Here is a 21,110-nt window from a genome sequence, read left to right on the forward strand (position 1 = left end):
TCAGTTAGTACACGTTCTGTGCGGCCCGCAGCTTTGATTTGTTTTGTAATCTGTAGCAGAAAGCAGTTTTGTTCATAGTTTAGCATATTTTGACCTACATTACATTGTTTTTTTATCTTTAATGTAACAAAATGTGTCCGCCATACATCCAGTTTCTGCTTTGTCCTTTCCTTCGCACACCTTGCATGTTGTTTTCCCTTTTAATCATTTCAGAAATGTTGTCAAACAAATCCAATCAACAGGAAGAGAAACACTGTACACATTCACACGGAAACGTTCTCAGGACAGATCACAGCAAACTATTAGATCGTTTCAGCCCTTTCATCCACACGGAAACGGCGTTCTGGGTTGCCCTAAAACGGTATTTCTTGAAAACGGCTTCCAGAGCGGGAGAATATGAAAACGCCGGCTTGCCGTTTCCATGTGGAGACAACCGAACCGCGGTTTTACAGAAAGATGTCACCTGAAGTGCACACTGACAAACCAACATGTATACATATTTCCAGACATGACTCACCCCAGTCGACATTCTTCTGATATTTGTCGTCTTATTCTCCAAAATGACTCACAGATGAGCTTTGGAAAGCAGAAGTACATACATTATGAGCAAACGTTTTCTTCTATAGCTTAGTGCCACGTGTTTGCGTACCCTGTGTATTAGATCCTTTTCACCCAGTGATGAAATAAAAACCCACCCCAGGAACGTTCCTGTGTGAACAAGGCCTCAGTGTCCCATGTATTTCCCACTGCAAATTTACATTTGACAAACTGTTGTCATACATAAAGTCTTGTTTTTATTCTGTTGCACATACCAGCACAAATAAATGCTCTTTATACGTGTTTTTATTAATGCTTCAAAAGGACAGTATTGTACACAATATTTACACAAATGCTGGTGATAAATCTGTAGAACTTGGGAGGGGAGGGAGGGAGAAAATGCAAATCAACTTCAGCTACAAATGTTAGTGAGTTGCATTGTCTAAAAATGATGACTATGTGCAAGCGCAACATACTCAACATATAAAAAAAATGAACAAACATCTAGGAGCGAGCAGGACCAGGGGAGGACAGCATGCATGGGGAGGAAAGAGATAAAAGTGGGGAGAAGAGATGGGAGGGGCAGGGTTTTGACAGAAAAATATCAAGGAAGTGAAAAGACTGATGAGGTAATAAATAGTACATGGCAGCAGAAATACTGAAAACATGACATCTAGCTTTTCAGAGGGGGAACAAAAACTAACGTGTCTGCGGAATTTCCACATCTTTGGCAGCAGATACTTTGCTATGTGATAATGGACTAGTTCACAGGAAAACAAACTTGTGTTATTTTAAAATAAACCTGCATGATAGCATTGTGAAAATCAACAGTAAAGTGGAGGGGAAACAAAAAACAAAAACATTTGAATAAGACTTGTTAGCACACTGGAACATGAGGCTCACATTCATCTACTCATGGCTTGCAGGCTCATAAGTGACACTTTCCGCTTGCTGTCTGGAGGCTCACAGATGCAGCAGCATGCTCCTTCCTCACAGATCCCTCGTGTGCTCCACCAATGCAGCTGAAGAGTGGGACACTGCCCCACAGCGTGCAGGACGGGAAAGAGACAGGAGGACAGGGGACGAGGTCAAACAAGGGGGAAGGAAAAAAAAAACATGTTGAGATCAATAGTCATAAAAAAAATACAACAACGCTGATAGTAAATAACAAAAGGTCAATCTGACCAGGGTGCTTTAGCTCTTTGGGAGTTGCTCAGGTGCCAACAAATGCACCGAGATGCCAACTCGGCAAAAAAGTAAACACTTACCCATGTGTGGAAAAATAATACCTACGCATACACACGCGCAGAGGAATCAAAATGAGAGCAATGATCTTACAATATTTACAAGTATATAACTCATCGGACAGAAAAAAAGTTGAAAAATTGTACAAAGACGCTTTCTTAAAAGCGCCTTTCACTCAATATTCTGCAAGTATTAACACTGTTAAAAAAACAAAACAAAACAACAAAAAAAAAACAACTACCCATCCTTTCAGCTTATTTGGGTACTGTTGGCAGGCTTGTTGCTTTCTATAAAAAGCCTGAAAATAAACGGACCAGAACGCCATCAGGACCAAAGTAGATTTTGTTGTGATTCGGTAGTGATTGGGGGGGGGGGGGGGGGGGGGGGGGGAAGAAGAGTTTGTGCTAAGTGACCATTACACACCATCCACTGTATCCATACAAATACTTTAAAACAGCAGCTCATGTCAATCTTTCCCGCTATTTGGACTAATTATACTTCATTCATTTTCCCATATCCAGTTGATCACCTTTAACATTACAGCTATTCAAAGTTGTTTTTTTTCCTGCAATAAATGAAAGGCTCAAACATTGCTGTCCGACCTTGAGAGGGGATCTACCAGAGGCGTCATGTTTTGTGGTCATCCAGCTCTTTCCAGAGTCCTTGCCTTACCAGCCTTGCAGACTCCACAGCCAGACAAGCTGCATACAAACCGGACGTGATCGTCTCTTCTGGGAGAAGCTCGGTTATTATCTGAGCGGCTTTGAAGTGATGTCATCGACACTGATGGGAGACGTGGGAGGATGACGACCACAGGTGCTGCGGTGATATCTTCCACCGAGGTTGACAAACAGCTCCTTGTGTACAAACTTAAACCTGAGCTTGACAAAACTTGTATTCTTCAGCGATGGTGCTCATTTTCATGGTTGAGGATCTCATCTTCCAGACGCTGATGATTCAGCAGTGAGAGAGACTGGACTACAAAGTCTAGTCCAAAACGTCCACTCTCGTGATTGTGGCCGGTAGACACCTTCAGGAACCGAGGCGCAAGCAGTTAGGCGTGACATACAAACCACTTCTTCTTGTCAACCTGCGAGGATCTTCAGTGTTTTTCACAGTCTCTTTTGTCTTCAAACTGAAGGTTGCGAGGACGCGTGACTTGAACGGCTGCTGTCAGGTCTTGGAGCTGTTGACTTGAGGAAGGAAGAAAAAATAACAGAACACTGTTAGCGTTGATATCCGACAGTGCTAATGGAACAGGACGCGTGATGCAAGCGCCCCCTGTCGTGTGGCTGTATGACTCTGTGGTCTCAGTGTGGCGTGAATGGGAGCAGCTGGGGAGCAGCTAAAGTGATGTTTCTGGCATCATTACTGTGGCGAGATGAGCTTGCTTAATAGGATGAACTACAGTATGGGCAAACTTTGTGTCTATATGTAACTATAGAACTGGTGGAGTCTGTGCTTTTGTCTCATCAGGTCATGTTCTATAGGTGTCTGCCTCTCTGAACTGGTTGTGTGGTCAAAAGTGCAATGCACTGGTCAATATTGGGGATGTGTGCTGGCCCCGTAAGTGTCCACCCTTTATCTAATGTGCTACACCCACACTCTCAGGAGGCAGCCAAAGTGACTGCGCTGTTTTTGCAGTCTATCTTTAGGGGGTCCGACGGGGTGAATGTAACACCTAGCCCAGTAAGAAACTCCATACAGGAGTCTAAAGAAGAGAAGCCCAGAGTGGACTGCACATACTGCACCAGCAAGTCGGGCCTAAACCTGCAGACAAGCAGAGACAAACATCACAGCTTTAGCATCTTGGTCATGCATCTTGGTATGATTGGGGAATACAGTGGTGCCTTGGTTAACGTCATTAATCCGTTCCACAAGGTCAGACTCAAACCAAAACGGAATCTAGCCAAAGTAACATTTGCAATAGAAAATATTGTAAATCCAATTAATCCGCTCCAGACACCCAAAAATGTGGACAGAAATCACATTTGATAGGCAATAATTATAGTTTTACATGCAAAAATAATGACAAATGAATGGACAACTGAACATTTAACATCACTTTTACTACTGTTGGAAAAAAAGCCCCACAAATCCATCAATTAACAAAATAAAATAAAATAAAATAAAATATTACTTTACTGCAACCACAATTTGCAAAAATGTAAAAAGTATATCAAACAAAATATCAATGTTCTAGAACCAATAAACATGTACACTGCCATTTAATATAGAAAATTACAAAACAACCACTGGCGGCAGTGACGTTGTCGAAGTGCGCTGTGTTATGTTTGACACCAACTGCCACGAACATGCTACGGTGAATTTGCTTATGTTTTGTGGTTGGAAGCAGGAGTGAGTGATATGGATGTAAAATGAGACGACTGTTGCCAAGGTACCACTGTAATGTCTTGCTGGATTGCCTTACGTTTTGACCATTGCCCGAAGTGCTATCTTTCGCTCCCTCTCAACAAACTTGTCAATGAGGTATGAAGCCATGCGCGGTGCCTCCTGATACAACTTGAAGAAACGACAATAATTCCCTAAAGCCCAGGCGGCACGGAGCGCGAGAGCGTGAGCAACACACTCGTCCGCTTTCAGCGCTGGCGTCAAGTATACCAGCTCAGTGATGAGATCTAAGGGAGTTGAGATCAATGTGATTTAAAAACAGGAAAAGAGGAGAGGAAGTGTGGTGGTGATGTCTATGAGCACACCTCCAGAGTTTTTAGTGAAGATGTAGTACAACAAGCGATATGCTGTAAACTCTCCTATGTTCTCTGAAGGGTTGTCCTTGTAGAGGGCCTTCAGTTGGGTCTGGCACTGGTTGAATTCTTCGTGGTCGCCCTGAATTACAAAACAGACACTTAGTATTGAGCAGTGTTTACTTGGGGAGTCACAAGATTAAAATGTGATATGATTTCACATTTGGGGGGGGGAAAAAAAACTGTAATGGACACTAGGCCTGAGATGATAAATGAAATCACACAATATATGAAAATGAACTGGATAATTTTGCCGGCCTCAAAATATTGCCATGTGCATGTGTGTGTGTTTTCCTTGTCTCTCGCCTCCAAACAGGCAGTGTATGTAGTTCATCAATATTGTGGTGACTTTAGTCGCACAGGAAACTGTAAAAAGGCACTTGCTTAAGGAAGCTGCTTTTTCATTTGCAAGCGATCGCCAACAACAAGGTTGACAACACACGCAAACAGCGCAAACAGTCATAGGATCATCAAACAGGACGACCACCTTACTCACGGTACCAACCAAACAACAGTACAACACTTAACAATGAATCTATGTGGGTAACAACAACTAAGTGCTTACAACTATGGCCTAGTATGAGATTCTGATGGTAAGATAGCCTTGGGCAAAAATATCACAGTTTGATATTATACTTACAGCTTGAAAATGTGTTATTTTCAAACATCTTTATAGAAACACAAACATTGAATTTGAGTTTTTGAAAATCTCTACTATGGCCACAGTTCTGGGCCATGGCCAATAATGTCAATTAGATAATTAGACGACATCTGGCCTCCTCCCCGACAACCCAATGCCACAAATAGATTGCTTGTTTGAAACATTGTACCGAGATGATATACGCTTTAACACTGAAAGCTTTTATTTCAACAAGAGAGCAGACTAACCTTTTCCAGGGCAATGCGTGCATGACACTCGTACACTTCCACAGTGAAGTCAGTGCGAACTCCCTGGACCTGAATGGAACTTTGTGTTATAAAACCAAAATGGGCCAACGTAAATGCATGGACAATGCGATGAGTACTAACTGTGAGGTCCTGTCGTATGGACTTCATCTGTTCACAAGCATAAGTATAGTCCTGATTAGTTTTCCAGTCAGCTTTCACAGCCTGTAAAGATTTTCTTAACACCTGTGACAGGAATAAACATTTACAATGTCATATTTTCCTACACAAATGTCCACTTCATGTCGTATTGTGTTAATAGACAGTAGCTTACATGAATGGGGCGAACAGTGGAGGGGTCGGGGGCACAGGTGAGCCTCAGGTAACGCTTGGTGATGTCCTGGCATGTTCCGACAATGGGACAGTCCTCCCAGCTGAGGCCCTCCTGTGTCCCATCGGGTAGGTCAAGAGAATTTATAGACAGCACCAGGGGTTCCGAGCGAAGCTGTTTCTGGAATCTCGCTGCTCTACTCAGCTTTTTGGCTTCCCTGTCCGGGTCATGGAAGTCAAGACCAGCGTTACCACCTTTCCTCTTCTTACCGCCAGCTGCACCAGGGTCGTCTGTGTTTCTGGAAAGAGAAAACAGCGAGCTGGCAATGTAGAACTACAAGCTGGAACTATTAATGCCGACACCCCTACTGAAAAGCCAGCATTTCAAGAAATGCTGCAACCATTTGACAGATAGTACGAATTGCGTGTGAGAAAATACATACCACTAGGCATGTCATGGTAATTGATAAATCGATCAATCGAACGATAAAAAAAAAACAGGTAGATAATTATGACGGCCTCGATAAATTGACACGTGCATGTATGCCCCATGTACCATGGGGCTGTCGGCTGTCTGGGAATATTTTAAACAAAACGAACAAGGTGAGTGCATGAACACCCACGACGACAGTTTTCTCAACTGGGGGGGGGGGGGGGGGGGGGGGGGTTTTACTGATGGAGGTGCCTCGGTGTCTCGATAGTCACCACTAACTGAGGAGTTTGGTCGGCCAAGTAAATAAAACAGTGCGCGCTCGCTACATTGCAAAAAAAAAGGAAACCATTCAATACGGTTATATGGCATTAATTTTAAGCTGTATAATTGTGATGTTTCTGTGAAACATTAAGAACAATAACGTGGTTGATCTCGAACGTATTCTTAGCCTACATTACATACATGCAGGCAACTTCTGTGTCAAGCTAATGTGGCTCACACAGGTACACTAGAGTCCCTTCATGTAGAGAGTTACGACAACTGAGATTACACCGCCATGTTGGGGCCAATTCAAGCGCGGGGCTTGCGTGCACAGTATGACAATGCATGTAAATTGCAATGCCTCTGCACAAAGGGACGCATGCAAAATGTCTTTTTTTATTATTATTTATAGATCTATATTTTCCAATGTGTAATATAGTATAATTTGACTGACCTGACTGCATGAATGAAAACATTGTTGAACTGTTATGGACATCATGCATGAATGCTTTGCCAACTGCTTATTAAATTAGCAAATTTAGTCTACATTAAAAAAAAATATGAATTCTGTTGAATATGGAACAGTTGCATTAACTTCAACATTTGATTTCAACTGTAAATGAAATAAAAAGCTGAATTTCACGATACATTCAATGCCAACAGATTTCAAAATGAATGCAGTTTTATAAGTTTGCTCGAGATCATGGATTACTTTATTTGCAACCAGAGGATCATTCTTAACTCTAAGCATCCATGACTGCCTTATTTCTTCGTTTTTTATAGTATATTTTACGTTGAGGCTACTTTCTTATATCAAAACAATTAAGTAGAACACAATATCGAGGTAAACACACTCTCCAAAACGTGCCAAGCTCATCAAGAGATGCCTTAAACTTAGTAACATAGCCCCAGGTGGCTCTGTCAAGTTTTTAAAACATTATGACATTAACAATTTTAACATATACAGCGCCTACCTCGCACAGCTTTGAAGACGAGTTCGGCTTCCAGCCAAAACGGTTGATTTTATTTTCCCAAATTGTCCGTCTGTTGACATCTGAAGGGAATCTGTAAAGCTTGAAACCCTTGTCATGTCTATTTGTGCATGCAAATGCACAACAACCCGGCATTTTTGGGGAATAAACAAGAATACCGCCAAGAATACTGTAAAGAAAAGGCGAACGCAAACGCGATTTTGGCCCCAAGATGGCTCCACGAGTCGCGTCACCGTATTTTTTGTCGCAACTCTCTATATGGAGGGACTCTAAGGTACACTATACTTGAGTACCATCTAGTGGTTCCAATGTGAATTACACCTCATGACAATAATTCATGAAAATTGGTCTAAAAAATGTTGTCAATAATATCAATTATCAACCATAATTTGTAGCGCAATTATCGACCAACAAAATTTATCATGACAGGCCTACATACCACAAACGCTAATTCTGCAACTTTAGAGTGAAAGATGACGTATTATATATTACATAGGGCTGTCAAAAATAGCACCTGAATAATGGCAATTAACTTATTTAATTGATTACGTTTTAGCGTCATTAACATTATCATGTAAAGCCACGTCTCTATTATGATGGCAGACGGAGCCACAATAGCGTCCCCACAAAGTTACAGTCTGTTGCTCTTTAATAACTTTCTGACCTGAGCACAGCAGCAGCAGTGCAATTCCATATACTGTATGCATCACCAATTCACAAACACTTCTCTAATCAGCTCGTCCTGGGAACGACACTTCATTGTCACTAGACCACAGCTAGTTGCATTCACTGACACTTAGAAAATCACAATTAAGTCTTTATTATGCGCGCATGTTTGGTCTAAATAAACAGAAATACAAAGAAAAACAGTAAGTGGATATTCTTATGTCTCAAAAACATAACTGTTACTGTACAAGTACAATTTGCTGCATTTAAGTATGTTTGCAATCCCAGAAAATACATCTATACTCAAAACGTGAATTAATCGTAACTTATGTGGTGTCTTTAAATGCAACCCTTCGTGACTTATAATGCGGTTAAAGTGTGATTCTGCCACTATTAAAGAGACTAGTTTTTCAGATGTCTGCTATCTTTGAGCTTGATTCAAAGCTTGTGTTCATTTGGAGCTGTTAATACATACAAAAATATTTGTGTCCTGTCATTTATCTTTGTTCACAAAATACAGCAAAAATGGGCATATTTCACACAAAGTAGCAAATGGTGATTAATCATAATTACCTTGAAAACCTTACCTTAAAATTTGTAATCACTTGATAGTCCTATTATAACAGTGGTTTATTTGGTTTCAAAAAATGTTGACAATGATATCGTTTAGCATCAATTTGTGGGACAATAAACATTTCAAAAAGCACCTGCATTGTTTTGTGACTCGGTTAAATAAAAAAAAGTTTGTCCTGTCATAATTTTTCATTGTACCTTTCTGAAAATTTATGTTAAAATCTCGTCTCGCAAAGTCAGTATCTTGTATTGTCTGGTCTTGTGACACCCCGACTATGTAAACACCAGATGGTACAAATTCATCAATTACAAGTCACAAATTACCTCCGGCCCCTGTTGGCTTTTCCTCTTCCGCGTCCCCTCTCTCCACCACCATGTCCTCGATCCCTGTCGCTGCCACGCCCACGACCACCTTTCTGGTTTCGTCTTGACAGCTGAGGTCGCAGGTCACTGGGAAGGCTGCTGTCTGAATGTGAGCCAGAATCGCTGGTACAAGACAAGAATAGAATGACAGTGCAGGGTTTCCTCCACATGTAATGGATTGTGGCGCATCACCACAGCAAAATAAAAGCTGCCAAATCAAATTTTTTTTTTTTTTACGTGAAAACAATGTATGAATGGACATACAGTATATGCTATATAAGGGGTGCCCATTGTGGCGATCGAGTTACTTGTTAGATGTCATATGACATCATTCAGCTGACATTAAGCTCCCTCATGATTCAAGATTCAAGAGTTTTATTGTCATATGCACAGTAAAACAGGTAGTTCTACTGTGCAATGAAATTCTTGTTCTGTTCATTATCCCAAAAAGAAAGACAACACAAGAAAATGAATAAGAACAGCAGAAACATTAATACAAATAAATTAAGCAACAACAACAGAAGAGACATGAATACAACTGAATGAATGAATGAATAAATAAATAAAGTGCTACAAGTGTGTGCGTGTGTTGCATGCGGCGTGTGTGAGTGCTTCGTTGAGAAGCCTGATGGCCTGTGGGTAAAAGCTGTTTGCCAGCCTTGTGGTCCTGGACTTCAAACTCCTGTAGCGTCTGCCTGACTGTAGGAGTGTGAATAATGAGTGTTGTGGATGTGTGCTGTCCTTGATGAGGTTGTGTGTTCTTCGTAGGACTCTAGTTTTATAAATGTCTTGCAGTGAGGGGAGGGCTGCCCCAACAATGTTCTGTGAGGTCTTGATCACCCGCTGGAGTGCCTTCCTATCACGTGTTGTACAGTTACCGTACCAAACAGTGATGGAGGCAATAAGGACACTTTCCATAGTGCATCTGTAGAAGCAACTCAGGATTGTGGTGGACATGCCAAATTTCCTCAGTCTTCTCAGGAAGTACAGTCTCCTTTGGGACTTCTTCAGAATTTGTTGGGTGTTGTGAGACCAGGTGAGGTCCTCGCTGATGTGTGTGCCAAGGAACTTGAAGGTTTTCACCCTCTCCACCTCAGTCTCATCAATAAACAGGGGTTTATGCGGCTCCTTTTCCCTTGTTCTTGGGTCGATGATCATCTCTTTAGTCTTATCTGTATTGAGAAGGAGATTGTTATCACGACACCAAGCTATGAGGTCCGCCACCTCTCTTCTGTATGATGTTTCAACACCACCAGTGATCAGGCCGATGACTGTAGTGTCATCCGCAAATTTAATGATGCTGGTGTTGTTCTGGGAGGCCACGCAATCGTAGGTGAAGAGCGTGTAGAGGAGCGGACTCAGCACACACCCCTGTGGGGTCCCAGTGCTCACAATTCTTGAGCTAGATGTGCGATTGTGAACTCTGACTGACTGGGGCCTGCCTGTTAGAAAGTTAAATACCCAATTACAGAGGGAGGGTGACAGGCCAAGTGTGAGGAGCTTATTTGTGAGTTTGTGGGGGCTGACTGTATTAAAAGCAGAGCTATAGTCTATAAATAGCATTCTGACATATGTGTCCTGGCCCTGTAGGTGAGAAAGGGCTGTGTGGATGGCAGTGTTGACTGCATCGTCAGTGGACCGGTTCTGGCGGTATGCAAACTGTAGAGGGTCCACAGTGTCCGGGATGCTATTTTTGATGTGGGTCATGACTATTCTTTCAAAGCACTTCATAACAATAGGAGTGAGTGCTATAGGGCGATAGTCATTCAAGCAGGTCACGTTGCTCTTCTTGGGTACGGGCACTATGGTGGTGGACTTAAAGCAGGTCGGTACAGATGCTTGTGCAAGCAACAGGTTAAATATGTCAGCAAGCACATCAGTTAGCTGTGATGAGCAAATCCAAAGTGCACGGCCTGAGATGTTGTCTGGGCCTGCTGCTTTTCGTGGGTTTGTTTTGTTCAGAACCCTGTGCACATCAGCTGATGTCACCATGAGAGGTGAGTCCTGTGCCAGGGTGCCCAGCCACCCTCTCTGCTCATCAGGGGTTTGGGTGTCAAAGTGGGCGTAGAACTCATTCAGCTCATCTGGAAGTGTGGTTTGGCTGAACGTGGCTACGCTACTCCGGTGTCGATACTCTGTGATGTGCTGGAGCCCCGCCCACATGCGCCGAGGGTCTGAGGTGGAATAGTAGCCATCCAGCTTCTGTTTGTACTGTCTTTTGGCCTCTCGTATGGACCTCCTCAGGTCATATCTGGCCTTTTTGTAGTCCTCAACGGTGCCCATGACAAATGCAGATGAACGAGCACGTAGCTTAGCCCTTACATCACAGTTCATACAGGGTTTTTGGTTAGGGTATTTTCTGTAATACTTGGTGGTGGTAAAAGTCTCTATGCATGTGCTAATGTAGCCAGTAACAGCAGAAGCATATTCATCCAAATCAACAGTACAATCTTCCCTCCCCGCTGCAGTTTTAAACACATCCCATGTCTCTTCTGTTGTTGTTGCTTAATTTATTGGTATATGTGTTTATGTTTCTTATGTTCTTTTTCTTTCTTGTTTTCTTTCTTTTCTTGGGAGAATGAACAGAATAAGATTTTCATTGCATAGTATAACTGCTGTTTTACCATGCACATGACAATAAAACTCTCTTGAAACTTGAATTGCTTGAATCTTGAATAATGCAACTTTCATTTTTATTATTCCGATTACAGATAAACTAACTCAGCGGTAAGACGCTTATATCTAGAACAAGAGTTAGCCGCCTCAGTCCTCCTCCCATGCAAGCCCACCACCACAGTTTCAAAAACATTCTAGAGGAAGTGAAGTGTTCTGTACCTGCGCCGGTGCCTTTGGTTGCTCCGGTCGCGGATTCTGCCATGGTTAGGGGAAGGTGATCGAGAAGAGGAGTGTGATGAACTGGAAGACGGACTTCGTTGTGAAAAGATATTCCTGTAATGTCCCAATCTGTGACCAGCGCCTCTGCCTCGCGACGCAGCAGCTATACTTGCACCTCGACTAGCTGAGCTGTCTGCACCTCTAGGGACTGCTACCCAGCGAGACTGCTTACCCTTCAAACTACAAAGTAACATGACATCAAACATAATCATTGTGATGCATTCGGCAGTTTGAAGTATTCATTAATGTGGTCACACATTACAATAAAGTACACAAAAATAAAGTACCATATTTTCATGACCATAAGGCGCACTTAAAAGTCTTACATTTTGTCCAAAATGGGCGGGGCGCCTTATAATGCGGAGCGCCGTATGTGTGTACCAAGTTCCAAAATCTGTAAGTGTTGCTGTGTGACTTTGATGAGCGCTCCGCTCGACTGACTCGGAGTGTCTCCTGCCGACACGCTGCTTATACAGAGGAAAGGAAAGGTGGACGTAACTGAGGATGCTAAAGGCACGCCCCAGTAGTTATATAAGTATAATTTATGAAATGGCACCATCTATCCATCCGGGCAAGGACTACCATGGCGCAGCAAAATCTTATTATAAGGAAAGCTGGCCATCTTCCGCTCCTACTGCAGTAAAAACATTTCAGACAACTACTACCCAACTACATCACCAACATGGACGACGTGCCGCTCACTTTCCACATCCTGGTGAACCACACTGTAGAGAAGAAATACAGCGATACACACAACGGGACACGAGAAGTCGGCTTTTACTGTTGTGCTTGGTTGCCATGGTAATGGACAGAAACTGCTACCTGTTGTAGACGCTGACGCTGCTTAAAGAAAGGCTTCTAGCTGGACCAGTCAAAGGGGCTGGAAGGAAGAGGAGAAAATGGCTGAGTGGCTGAGTAAAGTGCACGGAAAGAGACCGGATGTTTTTTTTACACACGCGTCACCACAAATGAAGCAAATTAACTTGGAGCTTTACATCATTCTGGGAGGCTTGACGAATGAACTCCAACCGCTGGACATCGGTGTAGACACAACGTTTAAAGTAAAGTTGCGAGCGGCGTGGGAGCGATAGATGACAGCTAGTGAACACAGCTTCACTAACACTGGGAGGCAGCGCGTGCGAGTTTCACCAAAATTTGTGAATGGATGTAAACACGGTGTTTAAAGTGAAGTTGTGAGCGGCGTGGGAGCGATGAATGACAGCTAGCGAACACAGCTTCACTAATGGATTGTGGATGCTTGGGCTAACGTGTCTGGTGCACTATTGTTCGAGCTTTCGCAAAACTCAGCATAATTTCTGAGTCGCCGCACGGGAACGAGACTGACTGACAATGACGAGAGGGAACCTGGCGTGTTTGATGGCGAACTTGCCCTGCTGTTCATTTGGGATACAAAAGATGAGGACTTTGAAGGATTTGTGGATTGATCAAAAATAATGAGTACATTGTTAAATACTTCAATAAAGTACAACCCAACTCAGTTTTGCTCCCGCTGGCTTTTTAAAAATATACAATAGCATGCATGCTAGCGTATTGTAGCGTCACTGGGAGTACTTCCTGTTACCCAGCGTGCTTTGCGGTATAGTGTTTTGGTGCAAATGCTCTTAAAGTTACATGTTTGAGCTACATAGTTGTTATTGTTCTGCAAAAAAAACGGTAATGTCTTGTCTGTTTTTGTGTTGCTGTGTGATGTTTTTAGTTGTGCACCATGACTGAGACTGTTGTGTTGAGTGATGACCATCCTGATATCAAGTGGGTTTGATAAACTGAATGAGAGTTCTGTTAATCTGTCTAAAGAAATAAAGCACTGTTGCTTCCTCACTGACTTCTGAGCGACACGGTATGTCTTAGCATGCATACCTGCACCCAATAATACAGTGTGCCTTGTATATGTGTTAAATACAGAAATAGCACCTGTAACTGAGACTGCGCCTTTTAATACGGTGCGCCTTATGGTCGTGAAAATACGGTACTGTAATTTTGTGTACCTTATTGTAAAGTGTTACCTTCAATGCTTACATGAAGGCTGAAATAATAAACTTACTCTGGCAATGGCTCGCAGTCCCAGTCAATGGTGTAAGCTGAGCCATCCTTAAGGCGGTCCTGCAGAACTTCCTTCAAAACCTTCTCAGTACGATCTTTGTCTTCCTCCGTCTCACAGGCTGTGAAGCAGCGCTGCACATACTCCTTCATGGCTGGGGGCCAATCCTGGGGTCTGCAGACAAAAAAAAAATAAAAATAAAAAGATCACAGTTCAAACCGTTTAACAATAAAGCAAAAACAAGATCCCCAGGTCCTGTAGTTACCGTGTCTGAGGTGCAGCACTGGCAGTCACAGGAGAAGATGGTGCTTGATTGAGTCCAGAAGGCGGCTCGCTCGCTGGAAAGGCCTGGCTAGAAACCTGGTAAGGCCTCTTGGGAATATTGAACTTCAAAGGAGCAGTGCCAGGTGACTCTGTGGAGAAAAAAACAATGGTATGTAGAGGATACAACACTATTAAGATAGCCATAAAGTTAGTTAAAGTTTAGAAGCTCACGTTTCATGCGATGCCAGAGTTGCTGTCCTGGGTTTTTGGGTTTATTAGGCTCACCTCGGCCAATGCTTGCTCCATACTGCCCTGCTTGCTGTTGGGATGGACTCTGTGGAGGCTGATAGCTGTTCTGAGCCTGAAACCCTGTCCCATAGTTAGTCCTTCCCGGTGGGCAAGAGTTGTAAACTTGGATGGAGTCCCCGGATGGATACGGTAGGGAATTGCTAGGATTGTAAGCACTGTGTGGTGGAGGAGGGGGGTACTGGGAATTGGGTGGAGGTGGGGGCGGTGGGGCAGCAGTGGGATTTTCTGAGGTGGTTGGGCTTTGGGGTGGCTGGGGAGTGGCGGGGGGCTGTGGCTGAGAGGTGTAGCTGGGGGTCTGGTCTTCCATTCCAGGCACTGGAGGAGGCTATTGAGAGAAATGTGCAGATTTAAGACTGTACTTGAATGCGATATGTGTCCCTTGCCTAATAATTGTGCACAAAGTGTGAAAACGAGGTTGATGGTCTGCACACAGGGCTATACACATACACACACACAAAAACAATTATTGCGTTAACTGATTCCAGATCTGACAGATAAGTGAATTCGGGAAGGAGGGTGTTCAGTGTTCAGTCTGCAAGAGAACTACATCTTGGGAGAAAATTTATTTTCCAGCAAGACAATGATCCAAAACATACTGCAAAAGCTACACAGGAATGGTTAAAAAAGAACCAGGTAAATGTTCTGGAGTGGCCGAGTCAAAGCCCAGACCTCAATGCCATAGAGAATTTGTGGGTGAATTTGAAAAGGGCTGTTCATGCCTGATAACCACGCAACCTGACAGAGTTTAAGCAGTTTTGCAAAGAAGAATGGAGCAAAATTGCAGTGGGCACATGTGCAAGAGCGATTGAGACCATCCACACAGACTCACTGCTGTGATTGCAGCCAAAGGTGCATCTACTAAATACTGACTTGAAGGGGGTGAATTAGAAAAGTGAAAAGATTATTGTGCCTGTTGTGAGATCACTCAAACTTAAAAAGGGTGCTTGTGTGTCTCACCAAACACTACAATAGCAAAACTACTGACCAGTGTACAATACTAGACATCATAGCAACTAGTTTGAATGAGTCTTCTGAATGCCTTAAATGTGCATTTTAGTTCATTCAGCCATTTTTAGGATGGAACAGGGTTTCCGCCACATGTAATTGATGGTGGTACAACGCCACAGCAAAATAAAAGCCAACTAGAGCTACAATATGCAAAGGCTAAAAGGGGGAGTGAGACAAAAAGCACTTTGAAAGTCATTTATTGAGGCATTTATTAGGTTGTTTATCAGCTGATCAAAAGTTTAAGACCATCGCTCAAAAAAATTAAAAAACTCTCCAAACCAGAACAAAAAATGTTCTGTTTTTTTTTTGGTTTTCTGTTTTTTTTTTTTTTTTTTTAAATGAGTACCTCTACCGTTCTTGTTAATCACTTCAAAAATGGGTTTGGACATGCTTGATGCGAGTGTTTCCAGGAGGCTAGTGGGAACATTGCTCCAAGTGGTGAAGACGGCTTCACCAAGGGCATCAACTGTCTGGAACTGATGGCCATTTTTATAAACTTCCCTTGCCATCCATCCCCAAATGTTCTCTATGGGATTGAAATGAGGGGAACATGCAGGATGGTCCAAAAGAGTGATGTTCTTCTCCCTGAAGAAGTCCTTGGTCAAGGGAGCATTGTGAACTGCAGCGTTGTCCTGTTGAAGAACCCAGCTGTTACCACACAGACGAGGACCCTCAGTCATGAGGGATGCCCGCTGCAACATCTGCATTTAACGACCCTGCACCACCTGAAGCTCTGGTGTTCCACTGAATGAAAAATCACCCCAGATCATGATGGACCCCCCTCCACTGTGCCGGGTAGAAAACATCTCAGGTGGGATCTCCTTGTCATGCGAGAAATGTTGGAAGCCACCCTTTTCCCTCAGATGCCGTCTGATGGTTATTGTGCTGCAGTCGGCACCAGTAAGGACTTTAATGTGGGTGGAAGGCCGCCATGTGTCTTGATGGGCAGCCAATTGGATCATCCGGCTCAGCGCAGGTGTGATTTTTTAAATTTTTTTTACCACTTGACTTTTTTGTTCCATAATGCTCAGGATCTTTCAAAAAATGCAGAATGACTGATTTACTGCTCCCAACCTCAGCAGCAATGGCACGCAGCGAGAGGCCTTGCTTATGCAGCTCCACAATCCGACCACATTGAAAAAGAGAAATCTTCTTAGCTTTACCATCAGGAGGGCATGACAGTGGGAATGCCTGACAGAAAATTTACATTTTGAGCAGATTTTGGCTTTTCATCAGGTGATAAACAACACATTTCAGTTTTTTTGTTCCAAGTTCCAAATATTTTTGTCTCACTCCCCCTTCTTGCTTTTGCATATTGTAGCTCTACCTAAAACCTCATTATGATCCAAATGTGCAAAATGCAAATTCTAGCAATTTTTCAACTCGTCTTAAGATTTTGATCAGGTCTGTGTATACTATATGCGGGGTGCCCATTACGTTGCGAAGGTAGTGTGGGTCGATCGCATGTGTCACCCACATCATAAACGTCACTTTGTATATGTCATTTGACATCAGTCACCTGACCATTGCCCATTGCTGAAGCCTTTTTAATATGTTGGCTTGACCTTGGCTGCATCGTCTTTTGCATAATCTTGTTAATTTCTTGTGTATAGTACATGCTAACTGTACTCGCCTCTCGCCCGAAGTCAGCTGGGATAGGCTCCACCATACCTGCAACCCTAGTAAGGATAAGCAGCATGCATAGAAGATGGACGGGTGGAGTTTCAAAGCCTACAGATGAGATTTTGTTTTATAATAAGAGGTGGGTCAATGCACTACTCATTTATTTATAAATACACTACATACTGTATATTAAAGTTTACCTTTGTTTTAATGGGGTAATACTGCTGTATAGTGTATATGCTGATACTATGTTTTAAATTTCTGTTAGTTGATGGCGAAAAGGAAAGGTGAATGGGGAGAAAGGGTCTGCTTCATGGGAAATTTCAATTTAAAAAGCTACCTAATGGAAGTCTGGATAAAACCAAAGTTGTGTGTACATAGACAGCTGCTTTGAGCTGTTTATTGTCAGCAACAGTATCAAGAAAATCCGTGTAATGTAATGCTAATACAAGGGTGACCAAACTACCAGCCAGGGGGCCACATCTGGCCCACCAAGCGTTTTAAACCTGACCACCAGATGTTTACAAAGTATTTAATATGAACTTTTAACATACAAGCTGCAAAATGACTTGCAAGTAGTCATGGGTCAATCTGAGCCAACCTTTTGATGGTTTAAGTAGCTTTTCACATGCAGCCATCCAGACAACTACTGTACCTCACCCACGATGCCAAACAGAAAAACAAGTCAACACATACATGACACACAACTTACCCTACACACAGTCTAGAAAGTACAATAGGAAGGATGTTCACACACACTTTAAAAGAAGTGAATGTCTATCACTGGTCACCCATATACAGTGCTCCCTCGCTCTATTCTTTTGCGGATTCGCTGCTTCGCTGAATTTTTTTAGTGCTTCTTTTTTTGAATTACAATATATGACCGCCCTTACAGGCCGAGTCTGGCCCTTTAAGAAGAATTACATTGTGGGAAGTTGAGTGTCTCTATTCCCTCACTCGTCTGTCTGCACCGCCCATTGTTTTCTGCTTCCTAATTGGCTGTAGACCATTGTCAATCAAAGGATACCAAAATGCTACAGTACAGCGGAACGGTCCCGGGACGAAAAGGTGTGGTCACTGGAGAAAAAATACGCATGGGTGACTTGATAATTCTTGTGTCCTACCTGTAGGTTGACAATTAAAATTCATACGAAGGTTCGAACTTCTTTGAGAGTGTTTAAACAAGAGAGAAATGTGACAAAATGCTAATGCCTGTCTGAGAAAAGTGTATAAACTGTATGGTGAGGGGTTTTACAGCCTTTATGTATGTATGTGTGTGTGTATATATATATATATATATATATATATATATATATATATATATATATATATATATATATATATATATATATATATATAAAATCAATGACTTTGTTTACATGCAGTCAACATTCGGGTTAAGAAAAAATAAAATAAGATAAATAATTCCAGGCAGACTGTTAAAATTACAGGCGTAACATATTGGTTTGGCCCCTTAATTTATTTTACCTCAATACGGCCTGTGAGTCACAACATTTTCCCGCCCCTGTGCGGATACATTTCACATCATACCTGTCCATTTGAAGCAGGCGTTGTTGGATAAGTCCCCGGGGGTGCGGGATACTGATTTGGTGGATATGAAACGCCATACTGTCAAAAGAGGAGTACAATGTTATGTTGTCTACTTAATGTAAATCTGAACAAAACAGTGCACCATACTTACAGGCCCCATGGGGTAGTAGTAGTTATAAGGGTATGTGTATCCTGGATACTGAGGTTGGTTTTGCTGATACCATTGATAATATTGCTGCTGTTGAATGGCAACGTCAGTCACTCCTGCCTGAAACTGTCAAAAACAGTGTCTGCATTATGGGCCTGTCTCCAACAGGGATTTTGTGATTTGGACTTTGCAAAGGGCTTTACCTCTGCTGCCCGGCTGGCTTGTGTATTCTTGGCCTGACTCTTGCTGATGGAAGCAAGTGCTTGCCTTGCTTTCTCCCATTCCGGGTTTTCATGGACATGGCTCTCTGCAGTACTACCATAAGACCTGCCATCAAAGAATAAAGTTGGATTAGAGTTGTCACACTGCACACAATGGCATAGTTTATGTTATGGATTTGTTATACAGATCTGAAAAGTATTTTTTAGCTTAGCTAGCCTGGTGTTTCTTAACCTGCGTCTTAACCCAAGCTTAATTTTAACGACTCTCCCACATAGCTGTGGTCAAGCGCAGCTAGTTGAGATCCATATGTAAGTGGTGTGTATTTTCTCGCGAAGTGTGACATACCAGTTATTTGTCGGGGTTGCTTGTGCCGTGTTGGCCGCCATTTCGCCTCTTCCCTAAAACCTAGCGTAATGCTAGGACGGCTTTTAGCTAGCTCGCTGGCTAGCAAGGAGCTGGGCTAACACCGTTAGCTGTGTGTTGGAGAGAAGGCCGTAAATGTTTAAACTGTGGCACGTTGAATGGTAACACAACCCGTCAATGAAACGATTACAGTTCCGATCAGAACAAGTACATCAAAAATGTAAATACACCGAATCAAAACAGGTTGCTTCTTCCGTCGACGCCAAACAACTCGAGGGACTGCCGATACAAAATGGCGACTGGATGAAACGCCAAGCCCTGTGACGTCGTGTCTACAGGAAATGCGTAACCACTTCTTCTCTACTGAGGTACCTGGCCACCAAATTTGACGACAATACAGTTCGCTGACGTGCAAATGATGTCTTGTTCGTAATTCATTCATTATTAATGTATAAATAATCACTGTTAAGTTGGATACATGCACGTTTCCTATTTTGTTTCGTCATCGACGAAGCTCCACCTATTAGAAGTACTGTTGCCAAAACTCCTCAGTAAGAAATGTAGCTATTGGCTATCTTGGAAGACACAAGGTGACGTCACCTGCTAATGTGCATATATTTGCATACGACGTTGTAACAGACGCTATAAAAACATCGTCGTAGGAGAGACAAAAAAGCGAGTAAAAACCTTAAGTACGTTTAGAACTACACATAAACTTCACTGACATTATAAGATGTAAAACCTCAATGCTTTGATTGGGAATTAGATTAGATACTTACTTGCTTAGATATTTTACAGGCAATGATAGAAATTACATAATATGAAGTGGCACCTTTTCTACTATGGAGTATTAGGGCCACATTGAAAAACAAACTGAGATTTCAAGAATAAAGTCGTAAATTTACTAGAAAAAAACGTAATATAACCTTGGCTCAAGGCCAAAGGTCACATAATTCCCCCTTTTCATAGCTGTCTCAGGCAACGCCTGTTACGATGATGTATTAAAATCATCTTTTTGAGAGTAAAGTAGTACATTTATGAGAAAAAACTCACTTGTAACAGGCATCGCCAGAGATAGCTACAGTATGACAAGAGGGGACTTATGTGACCTTTGGCCTTGGGCATGTGGACAGGGAAGGCAGAGGGAAGGCAGAAGGAAGGCGGAAGTGAGAAGGGCTAGCTAGCAATGCTAATATGTTTGTGCTCAACTGCTGTTTTGCTGCCACATTATAAACAAGAGGAACGTTTCCTTCCTTCCTGAAGAGCTATAGTATGTTCTATTTTCCCTCTGACACGTATGACATCTAATATTAGCACTTTATTCTCCTAAATGTACCACTTTATTGTAAAAAATTTACCACTTAATTTTCGTAAATTTACGACTTTATTCTCATAATATTACGACTATTTTTCTCATAAATTTTTCCTCCCTGTAACAAGTAAATTTCCCCGCTGTGGGATAAATAAAGTACATACAATACAATACAATACAATAAATTTCCGACTTTTTTCTTGCAAATTCATGACTTTATTCTTGTAAATTTATGACTTTATTCTCATAAATTTCCGACTTTGTTCTTGCAATATTACGCCTTTATGCTCATAAATTAATGACATT

General features: G+C 42.3%; 1 protein-coding gene across 1 annotated transcript; it reads right to left on the reverse strand.

Moving 5' to 3' along the window:
• Positions 1-825: 825 nt before the first annotated feature.
• On the reverse strand, positions 826-19,819 carry leng8 (leukocyte receptor cluster (LRC) member 8). The gene is made up of 15 exons (XM_054780891.1): positions 19,475-19,819; positions 19,111-19,234; positions 18,911-19,033; positions 18,760-18,837; positions 14,500-14,902; positions 14,270-14,417; positions 14,008-14,178; positions 11,886-12,125; positions 9,012-9,173; positions 5,767-6,061; positions 5,577-5,678; positions 5,436-5,504; positions 4,500-4,629; positions 4,214-4,421; positions 826-3,552 (listed from the first exon to the last, which is right to left on the reverse strand). The coding sequence occupies exons 1-15, from the start codon at positions 19,513-19,515 to the stop codon at positions 3,390-3,392; spliced, it is 2,457 nt and encodes an 818-aa protein (XP_054636866.1). The 5' UTR covers positions 19,516-19,819; the 3' UTR covers positions 826-3,389.
• Positions 19,820-21,110: the final 1,291 nt, after the last annotated feature.

This window comes from Dunckerocampus dactyliophorus, chromosome 7 (assembly GCF_027744805.1).
Source record: "Dunckerocampus dactyliophorus isolate RoL2022-P2 chromosome 7, RoL_Ddac_1.1, whole genome shotgun sequence".
NCBI classification, from domain to species: domain Eukaryota; kingdom Metazoa; phylum Chordata; class Actinopteri; order Syngnathiformes; family Syngnathidae; genus Dunckerocampus; species Dunckerocampus dactyliophorus.

Coding starts and splice junctions, on each gene's coding strand:
- leng8 (XM_054780891.1), bottom strand. CDS start 19,515: ATGGCGGCCAACACGGCACAAGCAACCCCGACAAATAACTG. Junction 19,235..19,474: donor GCAACCCCGACAAATAACTG/GTATGTCACACT, acceptor CTTTGATGGCAG/GTCTTATGGTAGTACTGCAG. Junction 5,505..5,576: donor CCATACGACAGGACCTCACA/GTTAGTACTCAT, acceptor AGTTCCATTCAG/GTCCAGGGAGTTCGCACTGA.